The sequence below is a fragment of the Lepisosteus oculatus genome, chromosome 2, assembly GCF_040954835.1.
Source record: "Lepisosteus oculatus isolate fLepOcu1 chromosome 2, fLepOcu1.hap2, whole genome shotgun sequence".
NCBI classification, from domain to species: Eukaryota; Metazoa; Chordata; class Actinopteri; order Semionotiformes; family Lepisosteidae; genus Lepisosteus; species Lepisosteus oculatus.
The window spans coordinates 57991445-58011990 of NC_090697.1; the positions used below are offsets into that span (position 1 = coordinate 57991445).

The window sequence follows — 20546 nt, forward strand, 5'->3', positions numbered from 1 at the left end:
AGCCCCACAGCATCATGTCACAGATTAATCCTTAGGATTTAGACCATATCTACCAAGAAGCACCTCACCATGAAACAGCCCCCGTCTTTAAGGGTCTGGTTAGAACGCTAATCGCGCGCTCGCAACTGGTGAGTGCGAACGCTGAATCTGTTTGTGGGTGATCAGCCAGCTCTCCCTCTCTCCATTACAAACAGCACACAAAGTGGATCAGATTGGTTTTGCTGTGCATTCTCCATTCCCCCTCCCCTCCTCAACCGTCTTGGAGATCAAAGCAAGTTTTTTTTACCGCCTCAGTTAGGTTTGTACTCCTAAAACTGTGCCCCCTGCATCTGAGCCCTTCATTCACCACATTGTCTTTTCATCTTCGCGACAAGACCGTCACAGAACACGACATTCCGACTGCTACATATGATCTGCTCAACTAAGACAATTTCAGTGTGATGCAATGAAAAGCTTTGCATACTTCATAACAGAATATAAATATATACTTCACAGAGAATAAATGGGAGAGGAAAAACAAAAAAAACACTTGAAAGCAAAGAGTTAGATGAAAAATGAGATCAAAGGGTGACGGGGAAATTGATCGAATTCACTGCAGCCTCCCTGGAGTGAGAGTGAGAGGAGCAAACAACAAGCTAGGCTGAAGAAAGTGCTTTGCATTCGGCTGAGGGTTTGAGTTTGAGACTCCCACAGAACAGCAGTCTGAGCCAACGCAGATGAATGTTTAATTCCTCTTGCCTAATCCTCAGTCAACGTGTGAACAGAATTCAAGTCCGCCTTCCTACATCACGGCCATCTGTATAATAGCTTGTGCCTCATAAAACCTGAAATGGAACAAACTGGTATGCAGCTGGAACTTTGCTCCTATCCCTGTGATCAGCACTTATAGTTCGCTGATCCAATACAGCATAAATAGATCATAACAGGCTAAAAAAAAAGTTTCCCTGTAAAAATATTAGACTTTAAACATGTTTTAACCACCTCTCTAAATGATCATCAACAGCTGTGTTTCCTAAAAAAGGCTTACCTTCAGAATTGTGACAATGTATTTTTTTAAACTAGCCCTTCACCTGATGCAGCGTTCATTTTTGTCACTGTAGAGAACCACAGCAACTGCCAGGAAGAAAATACCTGAGTGCCTAGATCTCTGTTTTAATACCCATCATGTGTCTAATTTCATATTAGTCCTTCAAACTGGCTTTGTACAGTTGGTCAATGGTCAAAATCACCGTTACGCAAGGCAGCTCAGTAGTTAATCATTATTACCACAAGAGGGCAGTCCTTAAAAGCCTCAAACGCAGATCCATGCTCTGTGTGGTGCTTTTGCTATATTTTGCTTGCTTTGTATGGGATCTCTGACATGCAGCAAGGATACAGACCTTCAGACAGACAGACATTCAACAGACATTCTATCATGAACCATTGTCTACACAATCACACAAGGCACATTTTACAAGAATCAGTCATTCAACTCCTCATTCCTCCTACTGTGTAGATCACTCGGTATCTGACATATCTGACGCAGAGCTAACCTTGGTAGACAGAATGCAACCTTTGTAATCAATAGCAGTGGTTATTATTGACTGAACAGCAGCACAGCTGTCATTCTCCAAAAATGACAAATGTATGATGTTTGGATGTTTGCGGACTCATAATAATGGTATGCTGTTGCTTTTGAGACCAATTTTAAAACATCTGGAACTTTGCACATAAGGGAGTATGACGTAAATTCCTACTAGGTACTTACAAGGGTAAATCAATTAGGTTAAATATCAAAATAAACCAAAAAGGAAAATTTAAAATATAGCAACTAACACTCTACACACTATTCTACAATATTTTCCTTGAACAAAATGTTTGGTTCAAGAAAAGTCTTGAACCAAGTCCAAGTTCAGTTTTAATTGGACTTGAGTAATGGACTCAATTTTTGAGTAGAGCAATCTCATTTCACTGTTAAGAGGAACAGAATATTATATTATTTAAAACCAAAGAGCACTAAACTTTTGTATTCAATATAGGGCAGTGGTTTAAATGAGTTATTTTGAAACATACTGCTTTCAATGTTAAAATTACAAAATCTTACTGCATACCACTATCCTGCTAAGGTCACTGATTAATTGCTTCCAGATTATGGTTTTATTACCATATTACTTGAAACATGCTTTAGAACTCAAATAATTTTTCTTTCCATTAAAGCAAAATAGTACAAAGCACTTACAGTACCATTCTAAAAATCTGCAACAGTTAATTGACATATCAAATTATAAAAGTGGCCTTTAAACAAAATGCTTAACCATCCAATCTTGTTTTTCAGATTACAGACTTCAAACCAGTGGTAAATAATTCTGGTCCACAAAGGCCACTATCCAGCAGGTGTTATGCTTTAAAATCAACTTGACCAATTAAGCAAATAAGGAGTTCAATTAAGTAATTAAGGGTTAAGGTGGAAATAAAACCAGATACCTGCTAGCCTTCAATGACTGGAGTTGTACACCCCTGCATTAAATGTTGTATACTAGAATTTGACCTAAAGGCCTGTTTAGCAAATTGAATTAAATTGAATACAGAAAAGTGAAAAATAAAAGATACAAGCAGAATTGACCAAACAAAATACAACTGAGAACATTTAGAAAAAAGACGGTAACAGAAAATACCTGACATTTTTACAACATTATGTAAAATCCTAAAGATTCCCACATTGTGTCTGAGATATTGCTCATTCAGAAGATGCCACCTGTATGTTAGGCCTTTTAAAAGATATAAGTAACACCAATATCAATAAGACACAAGCTCTTATAAGAGCACCTACCTTAAACCACCACTTGGACATCAGAAAGTAATATTTCACACTCTCCTCGCCAAACTGCTCAGCCACGTACAGTCCCATAGAGCCATACTCATCATAGATCTTCCTTTTGTTCTCATCGTTAAGGATAGAGTTCGCATTGTTAATTTCTTTAAATTTATCTGCCGCTTCTGGGTTGTCAGGGTTCTTGTCTGGATGATACTTCAGTGCAAGTTTCCTGAAAGTTAGAAAGTAAAGACGTTAAAGCAAAACAAGTGCATTGTTACAAAAAAGCCTGTTATGATGTCAATACTGAGGCACTCAACAGAGCTCTTCAGCATTTAAGAATAATGTGCTAGAAGGTTACAGAAGCACCATGTGTGAAATCACCCTGATTTTGGCATGATAATCTTAAATTTTCTTGAAATCCAGACATTTGTATATTTGTCATGAGCAGAAAGATATTTGACAATTCTTTGCCTTAAATCCTTTCCTCCACAGGATACATGTGCCAAATTTCAGGAAAATCAGAGCTGGTCATGCCAAAATCAGGTAGTTTTTACATGGAATAATGCCTCTGCGTTACTTCTTGACCATCTAAATTTTGTTCGACCAAGGTAGCATTACGGATAAAACAACACGAGGACATGAGAAGAATAGAGGTCTAGTGCATGTGCAATCAAACTCCTAACAACTGCAACCACCTTTGCAGGGAATTCGGTGCTTTTCTAGACTGTATCGGTCCTGAAGGCTCTTAAGAGAGAAATGAAAAGGAAACTGCAACTCTATTTTTAGATTGCGGGGCTAGAAAGAACTGGCATTGATGAGTGCGTTTCAAAGTGAAATGTAAAACTTCCAAGTTACATTGCAAAATAAACTACATTTCCAGGTACGTTCAGCTTCATATTATGCGATTCAGAATGAGGCAACCAAACTTCCGGTGAGGTGAAGCTGTCCTATTACATTGTAAACCAGTGAATACATGTATTTTAATCCTATAAATATTTCTCTCGACTTCAAGATGGTTTTGCAGACAAATACCACTTAACTCTGCATGCAACTCACTGCAGTGAAACGTCTACTACACAACCTGTACTTATTCACTTGTACATCAGATTACAGTAGTCATTACAGTGGCTAGTGAGCAGGAAGGGGCCACTTCATTTTGCAATTTGCACAACTCTCGATGTCACCCGTGGTTTGCGACAAGGTACTTTCACAAAGGTAACGATTTTGTGCTTAATTCTGAAATTGTAAATTTTCCCCGACGCCATCGATTAATTTACTTTGTTACCCAGGTTTAATAGCAGAGAAATTGAGACTGCAGTTCCCCTTGAACATTTTACAAATCTGAGACTGGGTATTCCCCACCCCCTCCTAAAGCTTAAAGCATCCTCAGAGAGGCAGCAATCGTACTGATCTAGCACCAATATGGTGCGCCCGGTCTTGGTTGGGATCCAAAGTGCTCTCACAAGCACTCACATCAAGCCCACCACACCAAAAAGTAGCAGAGAGTTCTGGGGTGATTTTCCCGAAAACGATGAATCTTAGAGACTAACGAGCAACTTTACGATGTACGTACATAACATACAAGCTACTTTTTCATGGGTTTCCCAAAACCCCTCTTAATCGATCATTTAATGAGCGAGTATAAAGTACTTCTTTGTTAACCCTGCCCCTGAAGTCGCTTAGCAAAAAGCATCACAAGTTGATTGACAAACAATCGATTGACAATACTTTCATTATATGGTGTCGGTTTTGGTCCTTCAGTGTGATGACAAAGTTGTGAAAAGGAATATGAAGTAAACATGACATCGTAATTTAACAACCATTTAAGCGAAAGCGTATAGATAAGCACAAAATGGGACCCTTATTGTTTCTAAGAGAAAATCAAATAAATGACTGACATGCCGTAAAAGTATTTTCATGAGAAAATACTGTTGTTATTTAAAGTTGTTGGGTGTGTTGGAACTCCATTTTAATTGGTCTTATTAACATGACATCTGGAAAAATTAACTACTAAGCTTGGCACGTGTCACTCAACAAATACAGGACCTATAATCAAATTTAAAAACAAGTAGGTCTAAGCTTTACTGTCAACAATCAAGACAAAACATAAAACGGCATTTCGAACTTAAAATATTTTATCGACCGCGGGTTTTGGTACGGAATGGAGCAGGCATGGGACTCAGGGAATGGGGTTGAACAACACATTTAATAACTCGAATCGGGAAAGGTACACACACAGGGACAGGGGTTACAGCGCTGCACCTACACTAACACACACTAACACCGAAGGGAAGAGACTGTATCCCAGCCTCCGTCCCACTATATACAGTCTGGTAGTCCCCAGGTGCTGTTCTCAGCCCGCCCTGCGTGGCGCTACATTGTAATACATGTTATGTGTTTCACGTTCTTAATGGAATTAGAATACAATTTAAACCCCACCCCAAAAGTACTAAAAGAGGGAGTATTATTAAAACATTTGACTTATGAATATGAAATTTACCCAAGATGACTAATAAATTCATTACTGTATAAATAAATGTTCTTTTTTGAATTTCCTCTTACATAGCACAACAAAATATCAAAATCCTTAATATAAAATCTTAGTATTCTATATTTCCAGAGAACTCCCATGACGTGAATTGAATGTGCTCTGTCTGGCGATCTCTGTCTCTAAGGTTGGCGCAAGACGTAGCCAGTTTAAGAAGCACTTAGTGATTAACGAGTGGGTTGGGGAGCACGTAGATTACGAATGATTTAACGTTCTACTTTAGTTACGATAGGTTTTGGGAAACACTCGTAAATTAACGATTGATCTTAAGATCAAGTTTACGATGTTCTTAGCGCTACGATGCTTTCGGGAAACTCACCCCTGAACAGTTATGAATCCTAGAGTGGTCATATTGTTATCACCATAATAATCATAAGTCCAAGAGACCTTCTACATAGGAATCTGCACAAAACCTGTTGGAAAAATAAAAACCTGCAGACCTACACACTGTAGTTCTGGTTTTGAACCATGCACAAAACAACTGTTTAAAATGAGAGAATGCATTACTTTTTATTGCAATTACTGTGCCTTTAGGTGATACACCGTGAAAGGCACTATACAAAACTAAAGTTATTATAGACAGGTTGAGATGCAAGCTCAAAGTCAGCAAGAACAATGAAGTTCACATCTGCCAATGACTATGCAAGAATGAGTAGACATTGAATGTTGCAAGACAACTGTACAAAACTTCTGGGGGAAAAAATAAAGCCCCAGGAAGTAGTTCATTGATTGACAGTAACCTAGGTAACATTATGGACAAACAGCCCAGAAACCCTGAAGGGCCCAAGGCTACCCAGTCACTTTAGTTTAAATGTTTGCTTTGAGTCACACAGAGCCATATAATGGCAAATACACTGTAGGCAAACACAACGGAACCTGTACCAATACTTTGGTGGTAATTGTCAATACCTGTAAGCTCTTTTGATGTCTTCTGCTGATGCCCCTTTCTCAAGCCCTAGCATCTTGTATAAGCTATCCCCTGTTGTGGACATCTTTCGTTGAGGTCGGTTTTGATCTGCCATGGTTCAATTCTGCTTGGAAAGATAAACAGAAAATTGATTAGTTTCTTTCTCACAGATTTATCTCCTTAGATTTCTGAGGGCTTCAGCATGTCTTTTCAAAGTTAGTTTGTATCACTAAGATCCCATGTCTCATCCCAAGAATCTTGGTTAAACTATTGACAAAACCTTCCAACGATCTCATAACACCCAAGTTACTGGGTGTAACCACTAAATTTACATTGTGTGTATTATTTGTTAAAGGCCTGACAGTATTTTACCACATTTAAATAAAACATCCCTGTTAAAACACTCTGACACATAGCATCAAATGTTTTATTAGCCCAAAGAACATCTCAGCTTTTGCAGATTAAGAGTTCAGAATAAAAGGACTGTCCTAAACAGAATGGCACTACATCACAAATCAGCCCCTCAGGAAATGCAGGTACCCATTATTAGACAACTGGCTAAAGTGAAATCAGGGTAAGAAACTAAGCTTAACACAGCCAGTGTTTGTCAACGTGTCACGTGTCAAGAGCACAACAACTACTCTCTGCTGAAATGGATTTGAAAGTTTCAGTAAAGTCAGTTTAGCAAGAATGCTCTTATCCAAAACCTTGCTACTGGATAGAATGAATTACACACAGCTCTAATACCAAATATCATTGGTTGTGCATTTTATTTGTCTGCTTAAAATAAAACATGACAAACTATCAATATGTAAAAGCTGAAGTGCAATGATGTCATTATGATGAGAGAAATAAAACCAATAATAATTATGCTCACTTTTTTCAAAAACTGCATCTGTAAATTTTTTACTTCACACATTCAAATCCAAACATTCATTTTTAGTGCAGATGGAAGCACTTTTATGCCAATATCAGATGGATCTTAAAGTGCTGGCTACCACAATTACAAAATGACAGATTCACAGAGAAAGGTACAGCAAGAAAGCATAAAAAAGCAGCAAGCAGAGGTTATAACTTAGGATTTCAAACTAGGTGGGTTTAAAATATAAAATACATGATTTAATTGTCATGAGCCTGAATTCCACTGTAAGCAGCATTTGTTCTTTAAAACCAAAGTTTTTGATAGTGTGGTCAAAACACTGTATTACAGTAAAAGTGAATGCTTCTGTTTGGAAGCGAGTGGGTCTTATCTGGCCCCGGGTAATATATAAGAGATGTACTGTATTACAACAGAGGCTTTAATGATTCAAATATAAGTGGAAAACTCATTTGTAAATCTAGTTTACAACCTGAAAAATCTAACCTGTGATTAAACAATCAGTCTTCTATGTACAGGGCTGCGCACTACTAACACCTTGACAAAGCCACACAATATATAAGAATGAGGTCCCAAAGCTGTTTTTAAGAGTACCCTCAGGATCAGCTGGAGGTACTCAGGACATGCAGTTCAATCTGTTGCTATGTAGTGACATCATCGTGACCCAATGGTAAGGCCTCAGGGTTTAAGACGATAAGCTTTTTGCTGATCTTGCAGATACTTTCCACTCATGAGAAACAATACACATAAGCATGCAGAGAAATTATTGTAAACAATAACCACTGTATCAGAACACACACAATTAATAACATCAATAGGCTCAAAGACATGTCCCAAACTCAGTCTCAACACCCGACTAATCTTCCATTTTTAGATGCTAGCCAATCGATGAACAAATGTGATTAAATCTTCTGCCATGCCTATTAAGTTTTCTAGGTGTGCAATTCAACCTCAAAAATGTGGTTCATCAACTGCACTGCCAGGTTATTTCATTTACCATGACAAAACCAGCACTCTGTGACCACATGGCGACCATACAGTACTTCCACAAAGTTAAGTACATAATTTATTTTGTTACCGAGATTTAAGAACTGGTCTAAGAAATTGGCACTGTAGCTTCATTCAAGTCTTCTGTGTATCAATTTTTAATTGATAACAAGACTGATCAAATAACAGCTCTCAAGAAGCCATCTCAATTCTTAAGTACAACTTTGCTGCCACTATTCACAATATCAGTTCTTTCATTACAGACTGACTAACCTCATGTCTACCAGCATTCTGTATCACCATGTTCCTAAGAAAAGAACTATAATTAATAAAAAGCATTGATCATGAAATACTGATACCAAAAACAATTCTGCACTTTTAGTGTATTTTTAAAATATAATACCTCCCTTTAAAATTAAGCATTGATTACCTTTTCACTAGATCCTCATTTTGGAAAAGATTCACTGCCCTCCCTCTGGGTAAAGGATTTGTCAATTATTATTAACCACAGTTAATTTTCACATCATAGAAGTAATACACTGCATACACATCTGTTGAAATAAATATTGCACAACAGTATCATTTAGCAAACTTCAGCATTGAAACTTCAGAAAAACTGTGGGATTTGTGATCAGGATTACCTGTACACTCTCCTTCAGAGACTGATGCAGCAAAGCATACAGTGGCTGGGACGTTCATTGAAAAGGAGGTCATAATAAGCAGAGTTTTATCGTTTTTATAAGGGAAACGGGATCGTTGCACACAAAGTCCCTCGGGACATCCCTAAAGCATAACGAACAGTTCCTCTTCTACAAAAGAAAGAATACTCTGGCTTCAGCTTTCTGTGTTAATTATACCTGTGTTTCAGCCAACCAGTCCACTTTGACAAGGGAATCAATGAGTTGCTGTTTGGCAAATTCTGCCACAACAGATCCATGAGGTCGACCTTGAACGGTAGTCACGGAGGCACTGTACCCTGTTGATGCCAGTGTAAATGCCAGTTGACCTCTCCCAGTTTCTGTCCTTTGGTACGAGTCCCTTTTCCAAAACCACTCTTCCTTGGGATTAATCTTTTCGGATATCCCTCTATTCTAATGGAATAGGTACTATCCTGGTGGATGTCTTCTTGGCACCACAGTCGAAAGTGGTAGGCCATTAGATTTTGTTATAGCTGTTAAGAGTTCTTAAGGTGGACAATCTTTTACCTTAGATCTCTGAGCACTTCTTTACCTTTCCTCCATGAGGTGGCAACAAGCATTTCAATTCTCTAATTAGCCTCCATTAAAAGCTAGTGGGAAGAAAGGGAAGTTCCAGATGGTTTTATAAACTTTGCGGTTGTATGAAACTACCAGGTAACTAAAAAAAACAAGAGAGGATTCAAATGAAAGCTACTATGGAAAACTAAGGCTAAAAATTTAAAATATTGTTTCAACATATTCACATTAAAGCATCACCTGATTAAAAAATATGCAATATATTGTGTTTACACCAATACTGACAGACTTGAAATTTTCTTTGATCCAACAAACAATGAATGTGTACTTGCATGTTTTTCCTAATTCCAGTGCATTTATACTATCAAGGGTAGGAATCATGTTGGAGGAAACACCATTTCACATCGGACTGCACAAGTTCTGCAAGGTTCTCCGTTGTTGTTAACTGAACAATTCTACCTTGATACCCCCTTGCAGAGCAGCCTTTCTGTGACTGGGAGATGTACGGTATCAGTGTCAAACAGAAAGCTTCAATGGCCTTTAACTCAAGATACAGAGTTAAACTGCTCTCACTGCACACTGCTGGCCTTCAGCTTTGCAAAGCCTTTACAGGAGCTATTTGTGGTAGCAATTACCCTCATCCCAGATTAGAAGTGCTCCGAGTCTCAGAGAACGGAGCCTCAGCAACCAGCAAACTCTTTTTAAGAGGCACATCCACGGCTTGTAATATCAAGCCTCTTAATATTGGAGCTGGCTGTCAAAATATTAACCACACATTAAGGATATTCAACATTAGATTACAAAATCATTATATTTTTCTGAAAGCAACACATGAGACTAACTTATATTTCCACATTTATGACTATGAAACAGCAAAAACGAAAACATGCCTGAGCAATATAAGCGGATGTTACATGGGGCTGGAAGGTTCGAGTCAGGTGTGAGATAAAACACAATTCATTCTCAAAGACAAGTCCACCCAAAGAAAACATAAATGGTAGGAAATTATGACATTATGATAATGCAATAACACACAGTAAAATGCACATTACTGTTGTCACTACTGACATTTATTTGACTGTTCTCTCTATGTCAAAGTAGCAAAATGCATTAAATATTTTAGCTATACTATTCATTGACTTTGCTTTTTGACATGGATAATCACGTTAATTAGCATTCTGCATTGGAGACAGTGATACATATATATATATAAGATTCAGGTGGGTAGCTGCGTCAGCATGCGTAGGCTGAAAAGGAACAAGTAATAGGTTTATTCCATGCTGAAAAAAAGAAGAAAGAGAACACGTTTCGGCCGTGGAGCCTTCTTCAGGTGTCCCATACCTGAATAAGGCTCCACGGCCGAAACGTTGTGTTCTCTTTCTTTTTTTCAGCATGGAATAAACCTATTACTTGTTCCTATATATATAAGATGTTTGCTGCATCAGCTTCTCACTATATAGTAGATATATATACTGGATGTATACTGGAGGCAAAAACAAATGTACATTGCTCACCACTTCAACGTTTAGAATAATTTTCATTTTTTCTATTAATCCATTCAGGTCAAATCTAGATGATTTTTTTTTTTAAACAGCTGTATATATATATGCCTGGTAATGAATCACTTTTCTTTCTGACCAGACAGCTGCCCTTTCTTTCACACCTACTTCAAATTGGATTTGATTGCTTATCTTGCACACCATCTGTTCCAGCACTGACTGGTGAACACCAGTGAGGTAACATTATGATATAACCAAATGAGACAAGCATACATAATGAAGATAGCTGCACACCATCCAAAAATAAATATAAATATTGCAGACTTCAGTTCAGACATGACGTGTAAAGTACTAAATGTGAGCCACCATGCCCCTAGAACCCACCTACAAATTTCACCTCTACTATTTTCTTTCCTGGTGCTTCCATGTTTATGATTCTGTACAAATCCCAAGTAGAAGCTTTCTTTCAACTTTAAGACGCCGATTAGTGTTAATTACAGAAAGACTCTGAAAGAATGCCAGGAAACCTGAAGAGAACAGTATTCTCAATATTCTCTGTACAATATGAATGAATATACTGCAGTATCAAGAAACTACGTTCCCAGCATCTCAACCTCCAATACATGGGACTGACAATTTAGTCCATGCATTAATAAGAGTGCGACATTACTGAAATGGCATATTGAAAGACTTTAACCAGTTTCCCAAACTGGGTATCATCACGCTGTTTGCAACAAAGTAGTTAGGTTTGCTGATCTACATCTACTTACATAAGGATGAGAGGCAGTACGAGTGTCAATCCTACTATTGTTTCTTTTTCAGAAAGCTGCTTGGTCTTGGCAGGTATATAAGATTCTGGCAAAAAAAAAGAACATTCCTGGTTTCTAGGTCATTTTCTCCAGCATAGCTGGTGGGATCCTGATCCTCTCTCCTTGCCATTTCATATCCTTATGTTTCACTCTCCTGGCATCCCTGCTGTAATCAGCCTTCCTACATTTTCGGGATGCTACCTGCTTGTGTTTTGCATCCCTCATTGGTCAACTTACACTGTTCTCATTTCCACTCATTCAGAGTTTGAAAATATACCTTTCTAAGAGTATATGTTTATAACTGCATACATCTTAAGATTCTTTCATTGATCTTGCAGAAAGTGCTGCAATATGAATAAGCCAGTGTCTAACCACTGACCAAATCAAAACAAAGTTGTTTTTTCAGTCCAAGTTATTTAGAGATAATACTACCATGGACAATAAAAATACCCACAAGTTTTACTGTTTTCTTTTGTACTGACAGAGAAGCACACCTAAAAACATTGCTCTGCTTATCATATTATGCTCCTTGTGAACTAAAGAGTTTCACTTGTAATTAACATTTTCAGTTTCACTTGCTAAGATTAAACTTGACATTTCCACTTTCACCTTAGAGAAGACGATACTTTGAGGAAGTAGCTGTATAGCTGCAAACTGTGGCTGGTGATTTGTCATCTTAAGTGGTGCAAAGTGTAGTTATGTATACAGTGTGAAACTGCCTAGTTACAAGCTGACATGTTACACACAATAATTGTAGCATGGTAATTTAGTACAGATGAATCAAGTTGAAATTTTCCCCTCCAACAGATTCTGAAATTATATAAAAAACACGTTACATAAAAAAAAATAATTTGGTAAATGGAAGCATTATTAGTACAGTGTTTGAAAACTCTGACAATGCCCTTAGGATATCTTTTAAACACGCTGGCACACAATTCTTCAGTAGATTTACATTTCTCAGTAAGGGAGAAGACATCCACCTAGAGAACTGGTTTTAGTCAATAGGTCCAGCATACTCTATTTCTGAAAGAATGTTCACCCGTCGTGCCTTCAGCTCTTTCAGTCAAGGGCATCTCCCTCTGGATTTAACAAACAGCCAGACAGGAAATACAAATAAATAACATGTAAAAAAGGCAGGAATAAAATAAGCATTTGCAGTGCTCAAATTGACAAAAACACAATTGTCTAAATTAGTATTTCCACAATGCTAGAAAAATAAATCAAAAGAGAATATCCCTTTAATAAGCACTTTATCCAATACAGGGATGCAAGTAAGCACAGCAAGCAATGGGTGAAAGGCAGGACACATGGAAAATGGCATGCCAGTCTTTCACAGGGCAGACACAAAGAGAGACACGCATAAACTCACACCAGGGACAGTTTTCTCAGAAGCCAATTAACCTAGCAGTATGTAGTAGAAGTATATCTTCAGATCAGAGCACATGGAGGAAACCCACACAATCACAGGGAGATTGGCAATTGCCAATAGCACCCCGGGAATTGAACCTGAGCTCAACAGAGCTGCAAGGCAGCAATGCCAACCACTGTGCTGCCCACAAATTGCATATAAAAAATCCAAATAGATCAATGTCCGATAACGTAAGATGTATTGGTCACTTCAATCTCGTATTTAAAATGAGTGATCAAATTGATGAATGTTAACTAATAACTGTCTTCTGTATTCCGCTGCAGAGCCTTTCTATAGAGGTATCCGTGTCTGCCCACACTTTAAAAAGAACTTACTAAAATATTGTCCATTCCACAAAATTGTATTAATAAATAGATTTTTGTTGTATGTTGTAAAAAGCAGTAAGTTGTGAAAATGAATACACATTGCGAACCATTTAAAGCTTGGTTTTTTTATTGAAACTACATATTCTATCGGTGCGAGTACAGCTCAACGTGCCAAACTTTGCGAGAAGAATAAGTGAGAGAAATCCCCACCTACTTTCTACATGACTGAACAAAACAAAAGGAGGTCACCCCTAATTTTGAGATTAGAAAGATTAATTGGGATTAGAGCCGCAACGCTGACCAAGAATAGAATACCACGAGGTAAATGAATGACCTAACAGTCTGCAAAAATATCAATGCCACCCACGGCCTGTTTCTGCTCAGCTCTCCAGGCACTCCAAAAGAGCAAATAATGTTTTGGTGAGCCAGCTGTCACACTTCCGGCTTTAAAGGTGAGGGAGATAGAGGATGTCACATAATATCCCCATTTGTCAAATTAAATTGAGTTCATTCTATCAATTAGGGAACAAACCAACCCAGTGCTACATACATTAGATACCTTAGTGAATGAGACCTCTTAATCCAATCACAACCTTCTCCCTACCATAATTGTTCTTGCCAGCAGTGCTGCCCAGTCCTTGTTTTAACCCAGACCTTAGGGTTACTCAGCTTTGAAGGGGAGGAAGCAGGTCTACCAAAATTTGTTTCTAAGAATGTTTCTAAGAAGCAAGCTTTTAAAGTACCCCTCTCCCCGGGGAAGTCACAGAAAAGCTTTTCTCTATTCTGGGAATGTTCTGCAAGTTTCACTTTCTCCTCTTCCGTTACATTCACTGCATTTTAGGCGGTTCCTCACAATAAACAGCCTGTGCAATTTTCCCTCTTAATTTAATTGTGACTTTGTGCCCCAATATCTGTCTTAGAAAAGGCACAACAAAGATCACTCAAATAGTAAAAGTATATTGTCAAGTTAAAAGTGCTCGTTCATGTTTAGTTAATGTTAATGTTTCCAAAAAGGACAGTTTGGAATTCTGTCCCGTTTTCAATATCGCTCCGGGATAGACAGCAAGATCAACTGTGGCCATCACTGACCTGTTAAAACTCTTACCTTAAGCAATGGGTTAACAGATCATTTAGAAAATGTTATCAATTCCAGATTAATACGATCAAAAGTAAAGCACGCTTTTTTAAATGACTGTGATAACATTAAGACCCTGTTATGTGTAATTACAGACTTCAAAACTTATTTGTAAATGCTTTTACCTTTGTCTTTTTTTTTTAAACACTTCAATATCACATTTTGCAACATATACACATTTAATAATAATTGCTTACACTTATATAGCGATTTCCTGGACACTCCATTCAAAGCGCTTTACAGGTAATGGGGACTCCCCACCACCACCAATGTGCATCATCCACCTGGATGATGCAACGGCAGCCATAGTGCACCAGAACGCTCACCACACATCAGCGATCAGTGGGGAGGAGAGCAGAGTAATGTAGCCAATTCATAGAGGGGGATTATTAGGAGGCCATGACTGGTAAGGGCCAATGGGAAATTTGGCCAGGACACCGGGGTTACACCCCTACTCTTTTCGAGAAGCGCCCTGGGATTTTTAATGACCACAGAGAGTCAGGACCTCGGTTTTACGTCTCATCCGAAGGACGGCGCCTGTTTACAGTATAGTGTCCCCATCACTATACTGGGGCATTAGGACCCACATGGACCGCCCCCTGCTGGCCCCACTAACACCTCTTCCGGCAGCAACCTTAGTTTTCACATTTCACATTTCTTACATAACACAGTGGCCTCAAAAGAGCGTGAGTGTGGTGAGGCAGTTGCTACTGCAAGAAAAAAACTGCTTTCTCAGAAAAAAGACCTTGATGGTGCACGCAGACATCCAACTATATATTCAGAAAGCTACATGATTGTCTTTGTGCCCATTTATTCTCTCTCGTGCTGAATTGACTAAAACTGCCCAGCTAACCCTCTCACTATGACCCAGGCAGAAGTGCTAGTCTGAAAGGAAAAAAAAAAATTCGGGCACATTATACTCTCTATATTAACAATCTCACCTACAATGTCTGTAATTCAAAAAAGACCACACTGAAACCAACTGAGCTCCCTCCCTGCCAAACACTGTGTAGCTATTGTTCATCATTAGTTACAAAAAAAAAGTGCAGAGCCCACATAGTAACTGTGTGATGTGGGATTAGTTGTTGCCTCTTTTTAACATTAAAAAGCAATATTTTATATTGATAATAAGATGATAGGAAATAATATCACATTGCCTCTCTTAGGTCTCCCTTTTTCTTTAATGATGACAACTACTGCATTTGCAAACTTAAATGTTACTGTCAAAGAGAGTGCTTTTTGCGGTTTGCATAAAATGAAAAAAGTAACGCAGTTTTGCAAATGAATGCTTCTGTTCTAAAGACTTCAGTATTTTAGATGAACATTTGCCATCTTATTTCTGGGACTTTGAAAATTCTCTTGCAGTTCTCCATTGCGGTTCCGTTTTTTTTAACACGGATATTAGGACAACTTTTGCTTCCTTTTGGGCGAAGCCAATTGCAGGTCAGAAGGCATTGCCTAGGGAGTCAAAATGAGACCCAGAGGAGTTCTGTAAACACAGGCATGTTTCTTAAAATGATGCAGCTTGATTTTTGGCATGTGTAAATCACACACCTAAAGAACCTTATCAGATATAACTGCATTCACAAAGTTATCATCAGGAAAAGCTTTTATCAAGCAGGTGCAGTGAGATGATTAATATTGGTCATCAAAAAGAGTCCTACTGTGAAAGACAAGACAGCAGTATGAAGCTTCAACTATAAGCAAAGCATGTGATGCAAATTCTGCCTTGTGGGATTCAATCCAATTCTTCCCATAGAGTCTGGTCAGCCTCTGCCTGTTTACTGGTTGCTGAGCCCGTGCAACATGTCAAACCAGATAATTCCACAAATTCTCAATTTGTCTGGCAAGCAGGGCATCTATAACCATGGCGTTCCCGTCTCACAAGGAAAGCTGACGCTCTACAAGCAGGAAGTGGATTTGCGTTTCCTGCTGGGAAGCTGTCAATATCAGGATGAGCCCGCAGGAATGTCAGCAAGGGAAGCCCCAAGATTTGATCAAGATCAAGATCAAGATTTGATCAATGTAGCTCTGTGCAGGTGACTGAGGTTGCCATCGATTATTTCAAGGGAACTTGTATAGCGACTATAAACACTTGTGAACATCAGGAAACCTCAACAACTGCTGCATCGTTCCACATGTCTGTACCACATGTTGTCGATATCCATTAGGGTGGTCTATAAAAAATCTTGATTCATCACTAAGGACTTGGCTCCATTGCTTGGCTCCAAGGCATTACTTTCCTGACAAGCAGGGCAAATTGGCAGTACTTTCGGGTAAAATCACCCCTTAACCTGTGCCTAATGAAAAGGCTTAGTGCTCAGACAACAAAGTCACTTGAGTGTGATAGTCAGTCATGAATGATTCATTCATCAATCAAACGCACACCAGAAACATTTAAACATCTCAAATCCATAAACTCCACTTTTAAATTCATATGCAGTACTGGATATCAGTGTACATACTTAGAGGTAGCAAAAAATGCAATAATGAATATCTCTAGATTCAGAATTAACAGTAACAATTTACCAAACCTGATCTAGGTCAATTGTGTATTTTAACACACTATGCTAGAATGCTTTACAGAGCTTGTAACGCAAACGGAACAGTGGCAACGTTCACGTGTTACTGCACTCGTGATCGTGGTTATGAAAAGTCTAAAAACGCCACAACCACCATAAAGATGATGAAGGTTCTACAGCTCTATTAAACTTTATTTGTTCCTTTGCTGTCAACATTTAGATGGGTTCAAACCCTGACCTAACAGCTGTGGCAACAATGTGTTCCACCCGCACAAGATCTGTACATCTAGCTGGATACAGCTCCAAGATCGCCATCGTTCTGCATCCCAAAATGGCACAGAGACACTGGAAATTAGTAGGACTGGCTGTCATACAGTAAAAAAGTGAACCCAGAAAGAGCTCAACATATATGTTGTGATGGGGGCCGAATATATAGAGTAGCACTATATGGCATGCCAAGCCATGAAGATATTCAAATGAAATTGGCCAAAAGGTAGATGGGTCATAGTTCAAGCTGATCTGCTATGATGCTAAGGAGGGAATGTCACAGACACAAGGTGGGTTGCCATCCATGTTGATTAAATAATAATCTTGACTTTATACAGCACCTTTAAATGTGGCTTTTCAAAACACTTTACAGTGAGAAAAAAGCACACAAGAGAGGAAACAGCAGAATCACACTAACAATAAGGGTATGGAATATAGTAGAAATGATACAGAGGAGATAGAGAACCAGTTAAATAAAAGCCCTTCTCAAGTAGAAAGTTCTGAGTCTTGATTTGTAAGAGCTCATGGAAAGTGGCTCTGATATCCTTAGATTTCCAGAAGATTCTCCATAGAGAATTCCAGAGTTCTGGGGCACAGCAGGAGAAAGCCATGTCACCCATAGTATGTAGACAGGCTTGGGGAACAGACAGGAAACCAGAAGTACATATGAACAAAGGTTGTGAGGTGGGATTAGGACAATAGTAACTCAGACAGGTACTGAGATGCCAAGCCATGCAGGGCCTTATAGGTTTTTGAAGTTGACACGAAACCTAACAGGAAACCAATGCAAGGACTCCAGGATAGGAGAAATGAGATCACTTGCACTAGACCTGGTCAGGATTCTGGAGATAATTAAGTTTGTTCAGTGTGTATTTAGACACCCTAGTGAGTAGCATGTCACAGTATTCAATTCAAGAGAAGACGAAAGTGCTGACCAGCTTTTCAGCTACAGTTAGCGACAACATAGAACATAGTCTGGTAATACTTCTGAGATGGAAGAATGACATTTTTACAATATTTTTCACATGTGGGTTAAACATCAAGCCTGGATCAAATATATTCCCCAGGTTCTTCAATATAGAAGGACAATGTTGTTTTGCACAAGTGGATCTGTTCACAAGTAGAGGTGTGATGTGAGGAGTACAATACAACAGCATGAATAGAGATCCCAGTATTTACTGATAACCATTTGACTGCTTAATAGTATTTAGACAATATTCTCACCTACAAAGACTATACATGTGTCATACTCTGCATACATCTGTCAGATGTTCCTGGCAAGGCACAGCACGCATATGATGAACCAGTCACCCTATGGAACAGACACGAACACAACAGAGCACACTACTGTATCTATATCTGCTATATACTAGGGAGAACTGGATGCTGATGACTCACACCATGTATACTTGTCACTAAGTGGAATAGGCTTTCCCACTGATAAACAAAAAGCCTTCTATTGTTGGTGCATAGGATGCCAGCATTGCTCCTCATGCTCAAAACAAATAACCCCTTCAGATATTTACTAACCTTTGATTTGACAATAGGTTGGAACATGAATGTGCTACACGTGCCCCAGTATTATGTGCAGTCCATTCCTTCAGCCAAATACATACATCTGTGGTTAGTTCTTGTTTTATTAAAATATCCTGCTAAACTCATTTGTTATATGTTTTACTTCCTCGATATATTTATTACTGTTGCAATCCAAACAATTAACATGTCCTTATTTTCCTGGAGAGTGTCGTACAGAATGCAACTAAGCACCAGGGTCTACATTAAGTAATATAACAGAAACACATCGGTATTTTGCTATGGACAGAAAAGAACTACAGTGTCTTTCAAGATAAAACTTTGAATACAGCAGAAGAAAGAGTAGGGATAGAAAAAATCTATTGAAGTCAAAAAGCCTTTATCAGTTGGTAGGAAAAGCACCTTAGTTACAACCTTGGTTACAACAACGGAGCACTGCGGAAGATACATTAGCAGTACTGAAGCACCACTGTAGTCCTGGCACACTCTGAAACCCGTGTTAAGCATGACCTTTGATTATCACAGGCCATGCACGAAAAAGCTGCTCATTACAAACCACAAGAAAAACATACTTACTTTTAATTACAGTTATTACATTAATGATTTACCATCTTCCCTCTGCAAAAATGGACTTTGCCGCTTAGAATGTCTCTTAGTAAGAACTGGGCATATGCACACCAAATTGCACTTGTTTATAGTGATGTGAAAAGAGTCTGTTTTGTCCCGACTACTTGGTCAATACAGATCCCAGAGCACTTTTCAAAACAGGAGGGGTGTTAACCCTGCTGTCCCAGCTAATTTCAACTCTGGGCTCATACAATCTAGCCTTTGCAAAGCTCCCCTTTGATTTAATAGGTGAAGAAATGTCTCCTTTCTCTGCCTCATCTGTTGTGTAGTGGGACTGCCGGTGTATAACGGCTGCCTATAGGTGCATCACTACTATGCAAGATGCTAAAATTACACCAAGCAGTTTAACACTAGGCCAGCACAAACAGCACCTTATTTGCAAAAGAAGACTGCTGACATTTACCAATGAGGAGGCAGAGCTAAAAGAAAGTTTTAATTGACAGTGCAAACAAGGCAGGAAGCACTTCTGCTGGCTCAGGGAAAGCTGCCCTAATACATCACCGTCTCTGTAACAGGGATCATCTGCTCACGTCACCAGCTTCCCCAGCTTATTTGTAAATACCTGTCAATGGAAAACCACCACCAGAAACTCAAAACAACACCTTTGTTGCCTTGGTTTCACTTCAGTTAGCAGGGGAAAGAGAAAGAGGAGATGCTTTTTGTGTGGATACCCACAGGTCAGCAATTCACCTCCAGCCTGGTCTTTTATTAATTTTGTAACTTTACCTTTAATTTAGCTTGACATACTTACAATCCATCCATCTTCTAATAGTTTTATCCAATACAGAGTCATGGGGAAGCTGGAACCTATCCCAGCAAGCAACAGGTGCGAGGATGCAGGATACACTGTGGATGGGACGCCAATCCATCACAGGGAATGCACAGACACACACTCACACTAGGTTCAGAACTGAAGACAGGGCCCCAGCACTGTGAGGCATCAATACTAATCAATGCACCACCGTGCCACACATAGTGGCAATCCATTTTACCAACATCTTTTAAGCAATGTGTGCCAAGCTAACCAATGGTTTTTAAGAACACAATGTAAAATGTGCTTTTCCGTCCATGGATTTTATGGTTGGTACAGTTT

General features: G+C 38.8%; 1 protein-coding gene across 8 annotated transcripts in view; it reads right to left on the minus strand.

Moving 5' to 3' along the window:
• The window catches only part of dnajc5ga (DnaJ (Hsp40) homolog, subfamily C, member 5 gamma a), a 31300-nt gene that overhangs the window by 8597 nt on the left and 2157 nt on the right, over window positions 1-20546 (minus strand). For all 8 annotated transcript variants that reach the window (XM_015345533.2, XM_015345520.2, XM_015345544.2 and 5 more), the window contains exons 2-3: window positions 6252-6373; window positions 2810-3023 (exon numbers count right to left, since the gene is read on the minus strand). In XM_015345533.2, coding sequence (XP_015201019.1) covers window positions 2810-3023; window positions 6252-6364 — 327 coding nt within the window. In that variant the 5' untranslated portion in view covers window positions 6365-6373. The remainder of the gene's footprint in view (window positions 1-2809; window positions 3024-6251; window positions 6374-20546) is intronic.